This window comes from Nycticebus coucang, chromosome 16 (genome assembly GCF_027406575.1).
Source record: "Nycticebus coucang isolate mNycCou1 chromosome 16, mNycCou1.pri, whole genome shotgun sequence".
NCBI lineage: Eukaryota > Metazoa > Chordata > Mammalia > Primates > Lorisidae > Nycticebus > Nycticebus coucang.
The window spans coordinates 57,144,223-57,162,339 of NC_069795.1; the positions used below are offsets into that span (position 1 = coordinate 57,144,223).

Sequence of the window (18,117 nt, forward strand, 5' to 3'; positions counted from 1 at the left end):
ATATCCTAAAGAGAGTTGTCCTAAAGTTAAAGTGAATGAGTCACTGTTTCCCCTTTTGAACTTCTGCCCTTGACTCCCCTGCTTGATTTCCAAATATTTCAGCAGATTTCTGAATGGTCTTCAGACCCAAAATATTTTCTAATTCTATTTCAGAATGGTCTTCTATATACCCAAAATATTTTCTAATCCTACCAAACCAAATATGTTTCAATTTTCTGGGGCCTGATGGCTGTAGTTAGCTAAATAAACTAATTTATTATTGTTATAGTAGGCGTTAAAAATGAAAGTTCTGAGAATGAAAAATTAATGAGAGTCTTTTATATACATAATTTCTAGCACTGTGGCAGGCCAGGAAGAGAGACCAGACAATTGATCAAGCAGTTAAGAAACCAGCCCTCTGCTTTGGGCTGTTGCCATTTCTCACAGTTAGATCGAATAAAACAGCCACTCAATTAAAATTAAAGAAACGCAAATCCTGAGCTTCATGGCTTGTTTCTAATAATCAGAATATCAGTAGTTCTTGATGATGTAGGTTATTAACGGTCAGGCTGCTGACCTAGGAAAGTTCCTCTTGGTAGTGTTGATATGACACTTAACGAGCACCCAGCGCTAGTTCTCTTTATAACTTCTCTGCCCTTCATTGTAGATGCATTCTTTCTGGCTTTCTTGGATTATATGAGTAGTGCAAATGAGCAAGTTGTCATTGGAAGACTTGATGAAGACATAATTCTCCCTTGCTCATTTAAGAGTGGGTCTAAAGTCATAATTCACTGGCAGAAACAAAAGACCATCAATGTTCACAGTTACTACAGAGGCAGTGACCATTTGGAAAACCAAGATTCTAAATACACAAACAGGACATCCCTCTTCCATAGTGAGATTCACAATGGAAATGCCTCCCTATCTCTCAGAAGATTAAGCCTTCTGGATGAAGGAAATTACAACTGCTATGTATCAACTGCAATTGGAAGTATCACAAATAAAGTGGTGCTAAAGGTGGGAGGTAAGTGTGTGCGTGAGTCTTCACAAAGCACAGCAATGACACCATTCCATGTTTTCCTCAAATATCTTTTTCCTAACTTCCTGCACTATGAGCTTCCTTCAAAGTCAGTGCATGTAAATCTACTCCATTGCTTTTGTGCCTTAGATCTCCTAACATAGACATGTTGTAATTGAATAATCATTCTCCTGTTGGTGGACGTTCAGGCATCTCCAGCATTTTACATCATGCACAGTAAACATCTTGTTAGTTACACTCAATAGTGGGAAATGATTTGAAAAGAAAGTACCAAATGTAAGATTTTAATGTATTACTGACACTATCAGTATAAAAGTATCCATTTTCTCTTTAGTCATACCTGCACCAAGTAAAAAATTTCTGCCATGACTTAAATATTTATCTTTTTGTTGATTAGAATTATCTGTAGATTCTAGTTATCAAGCCTTTGTCAGATTTGTAACATGCAAATATCTTTTCCCATTCTGTAGGTTGTCTATTTGCTTTAATTTTTATATGCTTAGCTATGCAGAAGCTTTTCAATTTAAGTCCTATTTGATTGTTTTCCTTGTTGTGATTGCCACTGAAGTCGTCTTCATAAGTTTAACAAAAACAATAGCAAACAATTTCATCAATCACTGGGCAAGAGACATGAATAGAACCGTCTCTGAAGAAGACAGATGAATGGCTAACAAACCTATGAAAAAATACTCATCATCCCTAATCATTAGGGAAATGCAAGTCAAAACCACCCTGAGATATCACCAAACCCCAGTGAGAATAACCCACATCACAAAGTCTCAAAGTTGCAAATGCTAGAACAGATGTGGAAAGAGGAAAATACTTTTGCACTGTTGAGACTACAAACTAATACAGCCACTTTGGAAAAAAGTATGGGAGAATCCTCAAAGAACTCAAATTAGGCCTCCCATTTTATCCTACAATCCCATTATTAGGCATATACCCAGAAGAAGAAAAATCATTTTATCATAAAGACATTTTGCACTAGATTGTTTCTACATTTTGACAAGTGTAACTTGAGTGGTGATAAACAACCTAAATGCCCACCAACTCAGGAATTGATTAACAAGCTGTGTTACATGAGTACCATGGAATAGTATTCAGCCATAAAAAGATGGAGACTTTACGTCTTTTGTATTAACCTAGATGGAGTTGAAAGCATCACAAGAATGGAGAAGCAAATACTCACCACTAATTTTAAGCCAGTAGACGATCTAACACATGCCCATATAAAAGAAAAACTCAATTCAAATTGGGGTAAGGGGAAAGAGAGAAGGGGAAAGGGGAAGAGAGGGGATCGGTGTGCTCCCACTTAATGGACACAATGTAAGGGTATATGGTGCACCTTTTGGGTGTGGGACACAAATATAAGAGGGACTCTACCTAACAAATGCAAATATTATAACTTAGTTGTTTGTACCTTCACATTAACTTGAAATTTAAAAAATTTGATATTTTATTTTCTGTACTTCTAATTATTTTTCTGTTTTTTCTATATTATAAATGAGGATAATTTTTATATTATATATTTCCCTCTATTGCATATCTATATAACTACAGATATATTACCATATAAAGTTAATATTAATATATTAGCTATATTAATATATTAACTTTCTAATTCTCAGTTACATTGAACCACACAGGTGTTCAATTAAGATCAAAGAAACTCAAACACACCTTCATGGATTCTAATTATCAGGTTACCAAGGGTTCCTGATGTTGTGGTCTATTAATGATCAGGCTGCTGATCGTATATATATGCATGTAAGTTGATATAGTGTATACATAGTACAATAATGTATAATTATACTACGCATATATAGGCAGTATTTTCTAATGTTTTTTTTTTTTCTAGCACTTGTTCCTTTTCCTCTGTCCCATTCAGCCGCTTCAGAAATCTAAGAATTATGTGTAAACAAAGTCAAATAGGCACTCTGAGTCAGTGTCTGGGGTGTTTAGAGTGCTGCATGAACTTATAGACCGTGACACTCTCATTTTGGTTGCTCGATGAGGCCATTAGATTTTTTTCAGTGGTTGCTCGATGAGGCCATTAGATTTTTTTCAGCTGTGCTTCTCAAGAATTAAGACAGCTAGTCAACATGTTCCCATGAAGCTCTTTTTTATTTCTTCCAGATAACTACACTACATCTTAAGGTTCTACAGGTCTCTTTTTTCCTTTCAGTAATTGCTGAGTTTTGCTCATAAAACTTAGCTTTTCATTTCATGGGTATTAAAAAGTATTCTGCACAGATAGCCCATAAAGAAGCTTAATGATGACAGGTCTTCATGTCCCCTTCTTCCTCCCATATAGCTTTCCTCACACCTGTGATGAAGTATGAAAAGAGGAAAACAAACAGTTTCTTAATATGCAGTGTGTTCAGTGTTTATCCTCGTCCAGTTATCACATGGAAAGTGGACGGCTCTACACCTGTCTCTGAAAAGAACACGGGAGAAATCGGGCCTTTGGGTTCTTTTTATATTAACAGCACACAGAATATTACAGGATCAAATTCATCTTATGAATGTACTATTGAAAATTCATTGCTGAAGCAAACCTGGATGGGGCGATGGACAAGGGAAGGTAGGTGCCATAGGACTTTGTGTGGACGAGTGCTATGTCAGGTTGGAGATAATGGGGATTGATTGACAAGGATAGACAAGAAAAAAAAATCCATCTGAAGTCCTAGGGTTAATCCTTACGAGCTGTATTATATTATGCAATGTTTTTTACTTCTGAGCATTAGTTCTTCATTAATAAAATGGAAATAATTCTTAACCTTGCTGAGTATTTGAGTTGAACGAAAGCATTTGTGAAATGGAAAGAAGAAAATCTATGACTATGACTGTATTTCTCAATGGCTCATTCTCCAAACAGGATTTTCTATCTGCATTGTACTTTAAAAGATCAGAGAAGGAAAGAAAGAATACTTACTTGTCTCTCAGCAGGCCACAATCTCTAATTCTTCCCAATCTTTTAGCTACACACACAAAAGTCAACTAATTAGTAGTATTCTTTCTGACTAATCTCTATGTCCCAGCATGATCAGCTTTTAACACTTCCTCTTATTTATTTGAACAAACTCAAACTCTGATCAGCTTCTTTATCTATAAACTAGTATTTAAGGAAATATTAGGGGGCAGAAAAATTAGATACCTCCCTATTCAACTCCTAGGAAAAGGTTTTTTTTTTCATATTAGTAACAAAACAAAGATTTTCTTTCACTCTACCATGTATGGGGGCGAAAATACTGGCAATTTTTTTCTAGCCTTTATTCCCCCCCGGGTTTCATATTCTCAAAATAGCAAAAACTAAAATACTGAATGATTCATCACCATTACACAAGTCCAGTGTTAAAGATATGAGCACCCAAGTTTCATTTTCCATCAGGCAGCAATAGAAGCATGGGGAAAGGGTTGAAAAGGTTAACATTAGATTATAAATATTTTCTTCGGAAAATAATTTCTCATGTTTACTTAGGATTGAGTGTCCTGAAGCACCAACAGTTCCTTAGGGTCAGTACTGTTTTGTCTTTTTGGGAATCTTTTATGTGCCAAGCTTTATGGCTTTCAGACTGTGAACTCAAGAACATGAATTATTACTCATTTCTGGATTCACAGCATTTAGCACAAACACAAAGAAATAAAAAATTGGAAACATAGCATAGAAAGGGAGTGAGTAATTCTTTTCCCAACTGTAGCTGGGTATGAATGGGGTTATTACAAAATATATGTTTAGGAAGTTGCATAAGGGAAGAATTTTAGAAGAGCAGTAGGATATTCCAGGAGAATGGAGGCATTCCAGGCACAAAACAGAGAGGTATAAATTTGCCTGGATTTGTGGAAGCATAAAGTGGTTCAGGGTGAAACGAGAGGATTAAGAGATGAACAGTCCTGGAGATAGGATGGTGCCAAGGAGGGATTCGAAGTGTCAGAGAGACCTTGGATTTGCACTTCAGAAGGATTGCTTTGACATCACTCACCCCACAGGCACGTGAGTCTGAAGCCAGGTAGAACCATCCATGGTTGTCCATGGAGCCTCCAGAAAGGTAAGGAGGAGATAAAGCTGGATGTGGAGAGGCAAGCTGAGAATACCCAGCAGAAAATCCATCTTCTAAAAGAGCTCAGTCTGGAGGGATTACCTGCATGCACTTGGAAATATTCAAGTGTCTCTTGAATTCAAGTGTCTCTTGGAAAAGAGACACTGTTTAGATAAAGATACTAAGAAGTGGTTGAGATCATTAAAAAGTTAACAGATCTCTAAGGAGTAGGTAGAGTAACACGACAGGAGTCCTGAGCAGCACCAGTGTTTGAACACAGAAGAAGACCATTAAGTTAAAAGGCTCATAACTGGTAGCAGTGATCCTGAATGCTCACTGTCAAGTGGTAAAGTTAAACCCAGGGACATCACTTCCCTAGCTGGTCCTGGCTTCCTTGAAGGCCTGAGCTAATGTTAGTGGGAGACTTGAAAATGGTAGTGTAAAACTTTTCTTTCAAGAAATTCTACAGCATAAATTGAGCAATATCTAATTGCTTTTCAAAAAGGTATCTTCCAAAAGATGTCAATATTATTAGCACCTTTGTTCCCTAACCTCTAAATGTAACTTAAATTCATTTGAAATTTTTATCTTCAGTGATGTTTGCTTTTCTATTGTTACTAGGCAGCCTTCATAATAAGCAAGGAGAACGTGTTTCACTTTCGTGTCAACTTGGGAGCAATTTTTCTCTGCTAAACCAAGACTTCAGAGTTACTTGGTCCAGAGTGCAACATGGAACGTCCTTTGTCCTGGCTTCATATCCGAGCTCCTCACAAAAAATGATTATCAGTGAACCCCGATTGTCACTGAACAAAGAGCTGATAAGCCAGAGGGACTTCTCTGTGAATTTGACCGATCTTAGTCTTTCAGACAGTGGAGAATATTTATGTAATATTTCTTCAAGCAAATATACTTTACTTACCATCCACACACTGCACATTGGTAAGTTGCAAGTGGGGGTGATGGGCTTTAGCTATAGCATTAGAGGTAGGTAACTAACATAGGGAGAGGTTGGCTTTTAAAGAATACATTAGTATTTCTCAATGTTATCTACAGGGATATTTCAAGTCAGGATGTAGACAACCTCCATTCAACCATACAAAAGTCCTCTATTGGAAAAAAATAGTCCCCAAGATTTCCTCTTCAGGATTTCAGAACTGCAGAATTAAAGAGGAAACCTATATATTTTGATGACGTCCTAGAGTAAGTGTCTTTGATTTCTGCTCACTGCTATGCCTAATGTGTGCCTTAGGGCCTAGGTTTTAGAAAGTTGAGGCTATAGACACATTAGGAAGTTAAAATTGGGGCTCTGCTGAATAATAGGTAGGTACGGTAATGTCTATGAACTTGGGGGAAATAGTCACCAGGCAATAATTGAATCACCAAGTGTATGCCTAATCCATTATTACCTGTGTTGATAGTTAACAGCCAAAATTCATTACCTAAAATATTTCTAGTTAACCAACCATAGTCATGAAATGTACACTGGCTTCCTACATGAGTTGGATGCTCCCTTAAACTACCAATATCTCCTCATGGGCCACCAGGACAACTCTTTGTACCATTTTATAAGGTATTAAAGTCAGTGGAATGTATGTTTTAAAAATACTAATATTTCTTTTTTTTTTTTTTGCAGTTTTTGGCCAGGGCTGGGTTTAAACCTGACACCTCCAGCATATGGGGCCAGCACCCTACTCCTTTGAGCCAAAGGCACTGCCCCCCACCCCCTACCCCCGAATTAATATTTCTATCATTGTAATTGTGAAAATTATTTATAACAAATTTGAAAGTTTTGGTGATTCTCATAGTGAGATGGAGATAAGAGCACAGAGTCATCCTTAGGTTATGTGGTCTTCTATCGGCTAGAAAATTCCAGACACTGAGCCGTAATGCTCCCTTTGTAGAGCTGCCACTTTGAGAATATAGAATGAAAAACTTGGGATGCATTTGAAGCTCTTATTTTTCTCCAGAATGTAAGAGTGTCAGTTTTATGTAAAATACAGTTAAGCCTACAGTCTATTTTTAAAAATGTTGCCTCATGTTGCATTCATTTTGGAATGTAAAAAAATAATCAGGAAGAAATGTCCCAAGGACCACATATGGCCCATCTTCCTACCCAGATATCTAATTTTTAGTTCATGCAAAGCAAAACATTAGGACCATTTCATTTCTGCCAAAGGAAAGAGGCTTATCAGAGCATCTCAATCTCAGGGCGGCGCCTGTGGCTCAGTCGTTAAGGCGCCGGCCCCATATACTGAGGGTGGTGGGTTCAAACCCGGTGCCAGCTGAACTGCAATCAAAAAATAGCTGGGCGTTGTGGCGGGCGCCTGTAGTCCCAGCTACTCGGGAGGCTGAGGCAAGAGAATCGCTTAAGCCCAGGAGTTGGAGGTTGCTGTGAGCTGTGTGATACCACGGCACTCTACGGAGGGCCATAAAGTGAGACTCTGTCTCTACAAAAAAGAGCATCTCATTCTCAAAAGGCCGGGTGGCCAAAAACCCATAGCAAGAAACACCCTAGCAAGATGGAGAACAAGGCCAACAGTCCCAGTACCCTAAACACCACCCTCTCAGGGAACTTGGTTTTCTACTCTTAATTACAATTTTCCATTTGTAGCCTTGCCCAGGAGATACTATTAGAAAAGGAGGCCCAAATGGGGAGATTTCAGATTCTGAGAATGCAGATCTGCTCAGTTAAGGTTGCATTGAACTGAATGGAATGAAATCATTCTTGCTAAATTTTGTTGCTAAATCAATACATGACCTTGGGCAAATCTCAGATGAGGGAATCTTAGGGTCATGGACAAAGTGCAAAGCAGCTATACATGGCAGAATTTTCTTCAGGAGGAAAGAATTGCCTGTCAAATACTTTAGAAAGTCAGTTTAGCATTTCTATGTAATCTCTCCTTCACATAGGTAGAGTAGCGCCACCATTATCCTCAGAGCCCATGTTCCCAGACACACATTCCAGAGGCCGCCTGAAACCACAGACAGTGCCAGAGAGAATCTGTTCTTCCATGTTGCATGCCCCAGCGCCGCCTCTGCCCTTCTGTGAATGTAGGTTCCACTGAGGATTGTCTCCCACGAGAGCACTCTCTCATCTCTGTTGAAGATTGGTGTTGGATGACATCCTTTCTTCTTAACTTCAATTCTGTCAGGAAGGCGGCAACAGCTTTGTTGTCAGCAGATGCAGCCTCTCTGTGAATTTCCTGTTTTCAGTCCCAGCCTCCTACCGAATCTGTGTAACCCTCTCTCACTTGCAGTGAATGGTTTGGTGTCACTAACTTCATCCCTGGCTGAAATCTTCATCTGCTTTCTGGTGCAATACAGTGCCACCAGTTGGACTCCACTGCACTCTACCCAGGGAGAGATTGTTTCAAAACAAAAACAAAACAACAAAAAACCACACAAAACCCCCTTACTTTGATAGTATGTTCATAAAATTGATGTTTGTTTAAATAGAGCTATTTGCTATTTAATTGCAGCCCATGCTTTATTCAGATGTCCTTAGCATATACCCAGTGTGTCTTTTCTGATCCAGGAACCCATATTGCATTTAGTTGCCAAGTCTCCTTACATTTCCCCTGGCTGTGACAATGTCTCTTTTCTGCATTGCTTTTGAGGACATTGAAATTTTGATGAATACTGGCCTGATATTTTATACAATGCCCTTGAATTAGGACTTGCCTGATATTTTTTCGTGATTGGGTATATATGTGTGTTAGAGAGGGCCATAGAGGGAAAGTACCATTTTCATCACGTGATATCACCCTATCAATCCTGAGCACCCAGATGAGGAAGTGCTGTGTAAGTTCAACTCTAGGTTAAAATGTGCCCTGAGATAAAAAAAAAAAAAAAAAAAAGGTTGAAAAACACTGGCTGGGGTGGGGAGGAGAAGAGAGAGAAAAAAACACTGTGTATGAAATTTAAAAGTCCATAGGAGTAAGTGAAGTATAAAAAACAAAAATTGTCCTCATTCTGTAACCCTACTTTCCAAAAGTGCTAAGTTTGATGTGTTTTTAGTAGATTTACATCCTTTTATTTACAGAATGAAATATTACTATTGTAAAGTGTTACAAAGTCTTCTAATGGACATTGCTTTACTCAAGAACGTACGAATATCTTTGTCAAAACTTTTGACATTTTTTCTTTTTCTTTTTTTTGCTTATTTAAATAAATATGCCCACAATTTTGGTTTGATTCCATCGCATCTTATTTCAGAATTCAACCAAATTGGGGGCGTATATATTTAAATAAGCAATAAGAATTGAAAAAAAAAGTCAAAAGTTTTAACCCAATCAAAAGCTATTTGTTTTAGAATGTACTATTTTTGGTGGTACCCGTGGCTCAAGGAGTAAGGCGCTGGCCCCATTACCAGATGTGGTGGGTTCTGGCCCTGGACAAAAACTGCAAAAAAAAAAAAAAACTTAGAACATACTATTTTTTCTTCTGAGTTGGCCTTTGCGCTCTGATGCTTGCTCCTCTACTTTTTAGTAGATCACAAGATTAACAGAGTTCTGACTTTAGTAACTCAGGGTTTTCAAATTCCTGCCTTCTGAGGCCCCTACTTCCATCAATTTCAATTTCAACGATTCTAATTCTATACAAGCTGCTGGAGAAAATTTAGGTTCTTCCAGTTATTTGTGAGGAGCTCCAAGTGCTGTTGGTAGACCCCCCTTTATCTTTTGCTTCCTATGGTTGTTTTTTTTACTCATGGTCATAGCCTGAACATTTTAAATGGAAAATTGCAGACATAATAATAAGTTTTAAATCGTATGCTGTTCTGAGTGATGAAATCTCATGGTGTCCCATGCAGGATGTGGATCATCCTTTTGTCCAGCGTCCCCACACTATCCACACATTTGTCACTTCCTAGACATCTAAGTTATTAGATTGATCATCTTGGGATTGCAGAGCTTGTGTTCAGGAAACCCTTATTTTACTTACAGTGCGAGAGTAGTGATGTTAGCAATTCAGATATCAAGAGAAGCCATGAAGTGCTTCCTTAAAGTGAAAAGGTGAAAGTTTTCAACTGAAGGGGAGGAAAAATGCCAAACCAAAAACATACGCTGAGGCTGCTAATATCTTCAGTAAGAACAAATCTATCACAAAATTGTTAAGGAAAAAGAAATTCATGCTTCATCTAGGTTAGGTGCTGGGTTAGATATTGTCAAAGGTGTCAATAGTCCACTGGAGTGTATATGTCCCCATAGATAGTGAACGTGTCCCCATAGATATGTGGGGACTAATGTATCTATCATCCCTGTGGTCACCTGTCACCTCTAATTCAAGACCAGGTTTCAAACTACTCAGTACTTTTTATAACCTCTGAAATTTTAATTACTGTTTCCTTAAGATACTGTCTTCTCTAAGCCAGAAGTGGACTGTACCCTCACTTCATCCTTCAAGATGAATACAGGACATAGCCTACTTTACAGTCATAAATATTCCTTTATAGAAATATGTCAACTTTCTTATTACCATATAAGACAACAGACACTTAAAATGCATCAGACTTACAGCCTCTCCAGTTCTCAGACTCTTTTATCTCCTCCTACCTGCACCAAGCTCCGATGGGATTATGGCATCTGCAGGCCTCCCACAGTAGAGATGGTGACCCTGAGAGATGCTTTCTAAGCTCAGGACCAACATTCCCATTCAGAATGGGCTCTTGGTTTTTCTTTAAGGGACCTTTTCATCATGTATATGAATTTTGCCTCCTACCTGTAATGCAAAAATAACTGATTTTAAAAATAGTAAACGTACTCCACACCCACCCACACTTTTCTTATTTGGTAATTTTTCTTCCAGTTCACAGACTTTGTTTCTTTGTTTTATTTAGAACTGAGCCAAGGAACAGCTTCCCGGAACAGACATTTTGGGATTTTGGCGGCTCTTCCAATTTTTGTGGTTCTTCTGATTTTGGCAGTAAGATATTACCCAGTCTGTAACAGTTCCAGCACAGGTAATATCTCAAGAATAATGTGAGCTCTACTCCTGGGTGTTACATATCTTGTATATTATAAATAACACGAAAATATATGTTGCTACTGAACATGTAAATGGATCTGAATTTTCTGGGGAGTCATTCAGAAAATGTATCAAATGCTTTATTTCTACCAACCTAACCATTCCATTTCTAGGAATTGATCTTGAGTTAAATAACAGACACACCAAACTATATACATATATACATGCGCACACACACTCACGCACACACACATTGATTGTAGCATACAGCCATTTCCATTATTCTACTATTTTTAATAAGAGGACTAGTAAAATCAAAATTATACGGGTTTTTTAACAAAAAAATTTTAATCTGGCATTAAAATGATAAAAAGCATGATTTATTCACCCTCCAAAGGAAAAGAAAAAAAAAAACAGCTAAAAGAACAAAATAATGTCTTTTGTAGCAACTTGGGTGGAATTGGAGGTCATTATCCTAAGTGCCATAAACCAGGAATAGAAAATCAAATACCACCTGTTCTTACTTATATGTAGGAGCTAAGCTATGGCTGCACATGGTCATACAGAGTGGGACAATGGAGTTTGAGGACTCAGAAGGGGATGAGGGATAGAAAATTGCCTATTGGTTACAATGTACTGGGTGATGGGCATGTAAATGGATCTGAATTTTCCAGATTTCACCACTATACAATTCATTCATATAACAAAACTCTATTGTGCTCCCTAAATATATGGAAATTAAAAAAACATATTGAAAAGAAGCTAAGGCTTTTAAAAAGTTGCCTTTGGTGTGATGGTGCTATGGATTCTCCCCTTTCCTCACACCTCGGAGGAAACCTAGATACTTATCTCTTTGCTTACTATTTCCATCCCTGGGCTCTGTTCTCTCTTACTGAGCTTGGTCTACAGCTGGTGCTGATCAAACTGCATTGTTTTTATGGGTCATTTTTACAAACTAAATTTTATGCAATAAACCCATACTACTTACAGTAATTTAAAATGTCTTAAGACGTAATTGAACTTCTTAAAACATTTTTAGATCTTTTATTAACAGAATTTCAGTTGGAAGGGACACTCTGGGGAAAAATTAGATCTAGTTTATCTCTCTGTTTTACAAATGAGTTCATAGGAATCCAGGCAGTGAGCTCCAGTGCTAAGTGGGCATGTGAGATAGATTTATGTGCACCACCTGAAACTGCTTAGCTAACCTTGGGGCAGAGGCCGGCCTAGGCCCCCAGAAGCTTTCCATTATTTTATCATCCTCCAGAGAAGCTCTGGCTTTTCTGGAAAGTTGAGATTGATTCTATGTCCCTTTCATATTTACTTCTGGTTGGTATTAGCCTATTGACCATGCTGAAGTTAGGGGATTTGGGTTATAGCAAAAACCATTACTGAAGATAGTTTTAAGGGTGACGTCAAGAGTTTCACCACTTCTAACCCTGTCATCATTTGTAGTAATAGGCAGGCTAGTTCCTGTCCCCTAGCTGGCCAGAAGAGATCACAGGCAGACTAATTTGTCCCCCAATGGTACTATATGATGATATTTGTGATTAGATTAGGTTCAAATTATGGGAGAGAGGGTGCCACATACGCTGCTCAAGAATGACAGTTTCTGCATTGAAAATCTGCATAAGTCAATTTCCAACAGAAAATGCATGGCACACCGGACTCTCTAAAGGGGAACTCAGAACACAGGGCAGTCCCCCAGGGCCAGGAGCACCTGACTCCAACCCTAAACCTGAAAGGATATGACAAGGGAGCACTTCCCAAAACTTGGAAGGAGAGAATCGAGTAAAACCAGTTGCTTTGTAAGGAGAATAATCTTCAATTGAAAGACACCACCAGGTCAAGGCAATTTTATAGGCAAGGAGCAGAGGATGAATGCCTGATTTTCAGGAACCTCTAGACTACCTATCAGAGTAGTCAAAAGGCATAGATACCCTGCCGATGGAGTCCAGCCAGGTCAGCCTCTCACAACAGAAGAATGGCTTCTGGTTCTGGGAGAGTAGTCAGAAGATATGGGCAAAAACTCTGTCACAGTGTTGGGCACTTCATATATGAGTGTGTATGTGTGAATATGTGTGTATATATATTCTATTGTCCTACATTTAGATGGGTTAAAGATATATTTGAAGCTCTTACACTAAAAGCCACCAAACCTTGCCTACCTCCAGCTCTCTGGCTGTGATTTCATATGACTGTGGTTCATGTTCTATTTTTAAATTCCCTTTTCTATTATTCTATTTTAAAATGTTCTTAGCCTAGGATATGTATAAAAGGGCCAGATTTTAGGTAAGCCCAGAAGGAGGACTTCTTTGAGAAATGACATGTACCCCATTCTTCTCTGATCATCGATTGCTCTCAGCCCCTCTTTGGCCATGACTTTTCCATTATTAGCAGTTGGTAGGATCCAGGCCAATAATCCCAAAGAGCCAGGACTTGCTGGGATGGTTAAACTGCCTTTGTTCCTCCTTTTGGGGGACTGTATCATCCGTACAAACTTACTGCTTTTCTGATGATGTGTTTCTATACTGAATATATATTTATGGCCATTTGTTCAATGAAAGACATGAAAGGAGAAGTGACCAAGGTGATTATAATACCATTATATTGAGGATAAGAATAAGAAAATTTCAGTGTTTACAAAGAAATTTTTAAAATTTCTTTTTCTTATAGAAAGGAGCCATGTCTCTACTGATAAGAGAGCTAGCAATGCTGATAATGCGGAAGAAAATATGGTAAGACATAATTTTCTTTACCAAGCCATTTATAGTATAAAGACACTACTATAAAAAGGTAATTGATGTTCTGACTTATTCACATATCATCACAGAAGACCTTTATAGATTAAAAAAACAGCAGGAGGGATTGCTAGATAACATAGCAAGAAAAAATACAGTTAGATTTTTCCTCATGTCTATAATTAAAGAGGCTCTACTTACCTAAATAAGTGGTTGCTCTTCTCATCTCCTGTTGCTATTTGTAGAAAAGATCTGAAGTGACATTGAGCAAATCAAGGTGACAACATGCTTATTCTTATAGGAGCATGGAACATGAGATTGTGTAGAAGTGGACAGAAACACAAATACAGATGTAGTGAAGGACCAGCTGTAGTTTCTGCACACATACAGACAGTGGACCTTCCATACTTTTCCAGCCACTTTTAGACAATTCTCTTACAGATTAGTTTGACTGTGTACTTCCTTTTTGCTACCTTCCTTTTATTTGTGTATTTCATTAAGCCTATAAATAAGGGCTAGAAGTAGGGTAAACTTTTTTCCACTGTTAACATCTCCAGGGAGATTAAAATTAACCAATAAGACTCAGCTACTTATTTTATCACTATCTCATGGATCTTTAATTATAAATTACTCAATTCACCACCACACCCCCTCCCTGAAAAAGACCACTAGTATCAAATAGACATTTAAAGGTCATTTTTCTTGGTTCTAGGCTCTTTCCAAATCTCCATCTACTACAGGAAATGAACACTGTGACAACACATGACCAGCATCCTTAATATCCAGTGACTCATCTTCCCTTTCTTCAGTGCAATCCCAGGCAAAAATTTGTCACACCAGGCAATTTTACTACTGTAAGGACTTGTGACCATATTTTTATGGTATCACATTTACTCTTCAAGACAACACTCACTGTTCTCCTAACTACGATAAGGGTACAAACACCTGGATGTTAAGGCTCCAGTTTAACTTAAAAGAGTACTACCTCATTTGTCTACATTCCTGCTGCAGTCATTCCAGGAGGGTACACTGAAGTTTCCATCAAGAACTCAGAAGAAAGGTCTGTCACTAGGAGCCAATTCAAAATGTCATCGATTTGCTTTGGTTGTTGTCTCCTTAGCTGTACAGAAGCTTTTCAGTTTAATTAAGTCCCATTTATTTATTTTCTTTTGTTGTTGCAATTGCCATGGACGTCGTCTTCATAAAGTCTTTCCCCAGGCCAATATCTTCAAGTGTTTTCCCCACACTTTCTTCGAGGATTTTTATTGCCTCATGCCTTAGATTTAAATCTTTTATCCATCTTGAATCAATTTTTATAAGTGGTGGAAGGTGCGGGTCCAGTTTCAGTCTTTTACATGTGGTTATCTAGTTCTCCCAGCACCATTTAATGAATAGGGATTCTTTTCCCCAGTGTGTGCTCTTGTTTAGTTTATCAAAGATATGGTGGTTGTAAGATTTTGGTTTCATCTCATGGTTTTCTATTCAGTTCCAAATGTCTATGTCTTGTGCCAATATTATGCTGTGGACTTAATCACTGATCACTGTGAACTTGTAATATAGCCTAAAGTCTGGGAGGGTGATGCCCCAGCTTTATTTTCATTACTAAGAATTGCCTTGGATATATGTTTTGTTTTTTTTTTTTCTGGTTCCATACAAAACAAAGAATTATTTTTTCCAAATCTTGAAAGTATGGTGTTGGTATTTTAATAGGGTTTTCACTGAATCTATAGATTGCTTTGGGAAGTATAGACATTTTAACAATGTTGCTTCTTCCCAGCCATAAGCATGGGGTGTTCTTCCATTTAATATCTTCTGCTATTTCTTTTCTTAGCATTTCATAATTTTCTTTGTAGAGGTTCTTCACCTCTTTTGTTATGTATATTCCTAGGTATTTCTTTTTTTTTTTTTTTTTGGAAGCTACTGTGAAGGGAATTGTGTCCTTGACTAGCTTCTCAACTTGACTGCTGTTGGCATATACAAAGGCTACTGATTTGTGGACAACCTTCAGAATAGGAAAAGATATTTGCATAGGATCAAAGATATTTGCATAGGCTCAAAGGCTTGATAACTAGAATCTACAGAGAGCTCAAATTAATCAACCGAAATAGAGTTAACAATCCCGTCTATCACTGGGCAAGAGACATGAATAGAACCATCTCTAAGGAAGACAGACAAATGGCCAACAAACATGAAAAAATGCTCATTGTCCTAATCATCAGAGAAATGCAAATCAAAACCACCCTGAGATATCACCTAACCCCAGCAAGATTAGCCCACATCACAAAGTCCCCGAGCTGCAGATGCTGGAGTGGATATGGAAAGAAGGGAACACTTTTACACTGCTGGTGGTACTACAAACTACTGCAAACTAATATAGCCTCTTTGGAAAGAAGTATGGAGAATCCTCAAAGAATTCAAATTAGACCTCCCATTTGAACCTGCAATCATAGTACTAGGCATCTACCCAGAAGAAAAATCATTTTATCATAAGGTCATTTGCACTAGATTGTTTGTCACAACTCAATTTACATTGCCAAAACATGAAAACAACCTAAATGCTCATCAACTCAGGAATAGAGTAATAAATTGTGGCGCATGCACACCATGGAATACTATTCAGACATAAAAAAGATGGTGACTTGGGCGGCACCTGTGGCTCAAAGGGGTAGGGCGCCAGCCCCATACGCCGGAGGTGGCAGGTTCCCCAGCCCTGGCCAAAAACTGCAAAAAAAAAGATGGTGACTTCATATCTTTTGTAATATCCTGGGTGGAGATGAAGCACAGTCTTCTTATTAAAGTATTACAAGAATGGAAAAGCAAATATTCACTGTACTCAATACTAAGATGAAGTCAGTAAAGATCTAATGCATGCCCAAATAGAACTCATTTCAAGTTGGGGGCAGGGGTAATGGGGGAGGGGTTGGGGTGTTCTCACTGAAGGGGTATGGGGTGGGGGTGTTTGGCACACATTTTATGTGGGGGACATAACCACAAGAGAGACTCTGACCTAACAAAATCAAATATTTGACCTGGTAGTATGTACCCTCATATTAACCTGAAATTTAATTTAAAAAAAAAATGTCATCAACTGATATTGGGTTAGAGAACAGGTACCTGTAGAAGTCACCTTAGTGAAAAAAGGTAAAAAAACAGGGCCTAGAAACCAAGACAATTTAAGAAGATATTTTACTCTAGTTTTATATAAATGGTTATATCAGAGTAATCAACTAGATTTAATGTGATGAATCTTAGGGACCCCAACAAGTAAGAATGTCAGTATTTGCAAGAACACTTAGGGAAAGAGGCCAAAATCAACCCAAGAAATGACATTTCTCAAGTTGGGTTATGCCTGCCAACACCAGGCTTTCATAGTTTAGTGATTCTAGTCATGAAGATAATTTGATAAACTCTTCTAGTTCAGTCGGCATATTGTTAATCAGCCTTGGGATAAATTTAGATTTCCAAATTTTTATGCAAGGATGATACATTCTCCTTAATTTTAATCATCAGCTGATGGAAAAGAAATAATCTATTGTTAATGCTTATGACGTTGCCATTATAACCAGGCTTTTTGTGACTTAGTTGATCAAGATTTTGAACCTATAGTTTATTAGTGGAAACAAACTCTGAATTGGGGTGTTGGTGCCACCTGGTCTAATGTTCTCCATCAGGTGACCTCAGAGTCACAATTCCGTACCTTGTACATGATTTGTTAGTGCTAAATTTTTGCTACAATATTATGACAGGTACTCTATTGAGATCTGCTTCCTCATAATCTTGGACACAATTTAAATAAAAGGAAATAAGTAAGATATCCAATTTTATTAAATATTGTATTATGTGTTCCCAATATGAAATTTGCTGATAGAGTATGTAGCTGGGTATGGAGAAATAATAGCATTCCAATTTCAGGACTGGCAGTGTGACAACAGCAAATTTCTAAGAACTGGCTTGGGATATAGATATGTTTTCAATATGTAAATATTGGCTTTTCAAAGGGTAATTTCAAACTTATTTATATAAAGGCTTTTTTAAAATTGGTAGTCCAGAAAAAATATCTTAAGTATTTTAGATTACCAGTTAAGTATTTGAACTTAATACCAGTTAAGTATTTTCTCATTGATTTGAAATGGTAAGAAGCCTCCTTCTTAGATACAGCATAACAGATACCCCAGATAGTTCGCTCTGTGGCTGTGACACCCACTCCACCCCCTATCACAAAACTTGAATTTGACTCACCTTTCTCAGAATGGGGCTGATTTGGGGCAGGATCAGCCTTAATCTGTCTATGCCAAACCTGGCACCTGTAGCCCTCTTGCCTCTGGACTGGCTCAGCACAGGCCTATGAAGAAAT

General features: G+C 37.9%; 1 protein-coding gene across 10 annotated transcripts in view; it reads left to right on the forward strand.

Annotated features, from left to right (window-relative positions):
• HHLA2 (HERV-H LTR-associating 2) overlaps positions 1-16,650 on the forward strand; it is an 83,680-nt gene extending 67,030 nt beyond the window's left edge. For 8 of the 10 annotated variants that reach the window (XM_053565224.1, XM_053565229.1, XM_053565225.1 and 5 more), the window contains 6 exons: positions 647-1,003; positions 3,333-3,602; positions 5,680-5,997; positions 10,895-11,017; positions 13,699-13,760; positions 14,476-16,650. In XM_053565224.1, the coding sequence (XP_053421199.1) occupies positions 647-1,003; positions 3,333-3,602; positions 5,680-5,997; positions 10,895-11,017; positions 13,699-13,760; positions 14,476-14,529 (1,184 nt within the window). In that variant the 3' untranslated portion in view covers positions 14,530-16,650. Of the gene's footprint in view, positions 1-646; positions 1,004-3,332; positions 3,603-5,679; positions 5,998-6,111; positions 6,259-10,894; positions 11,018-13,698; positions 13,761-14,475 lie in introns of those variants that run through there. The other 2 variants (XR_008374923.1, XM_053565233.1) reach the window with 2 other exon arrangements.
• Positions 16,651-18,117: the final 1,467 nt, after the last annotated feature.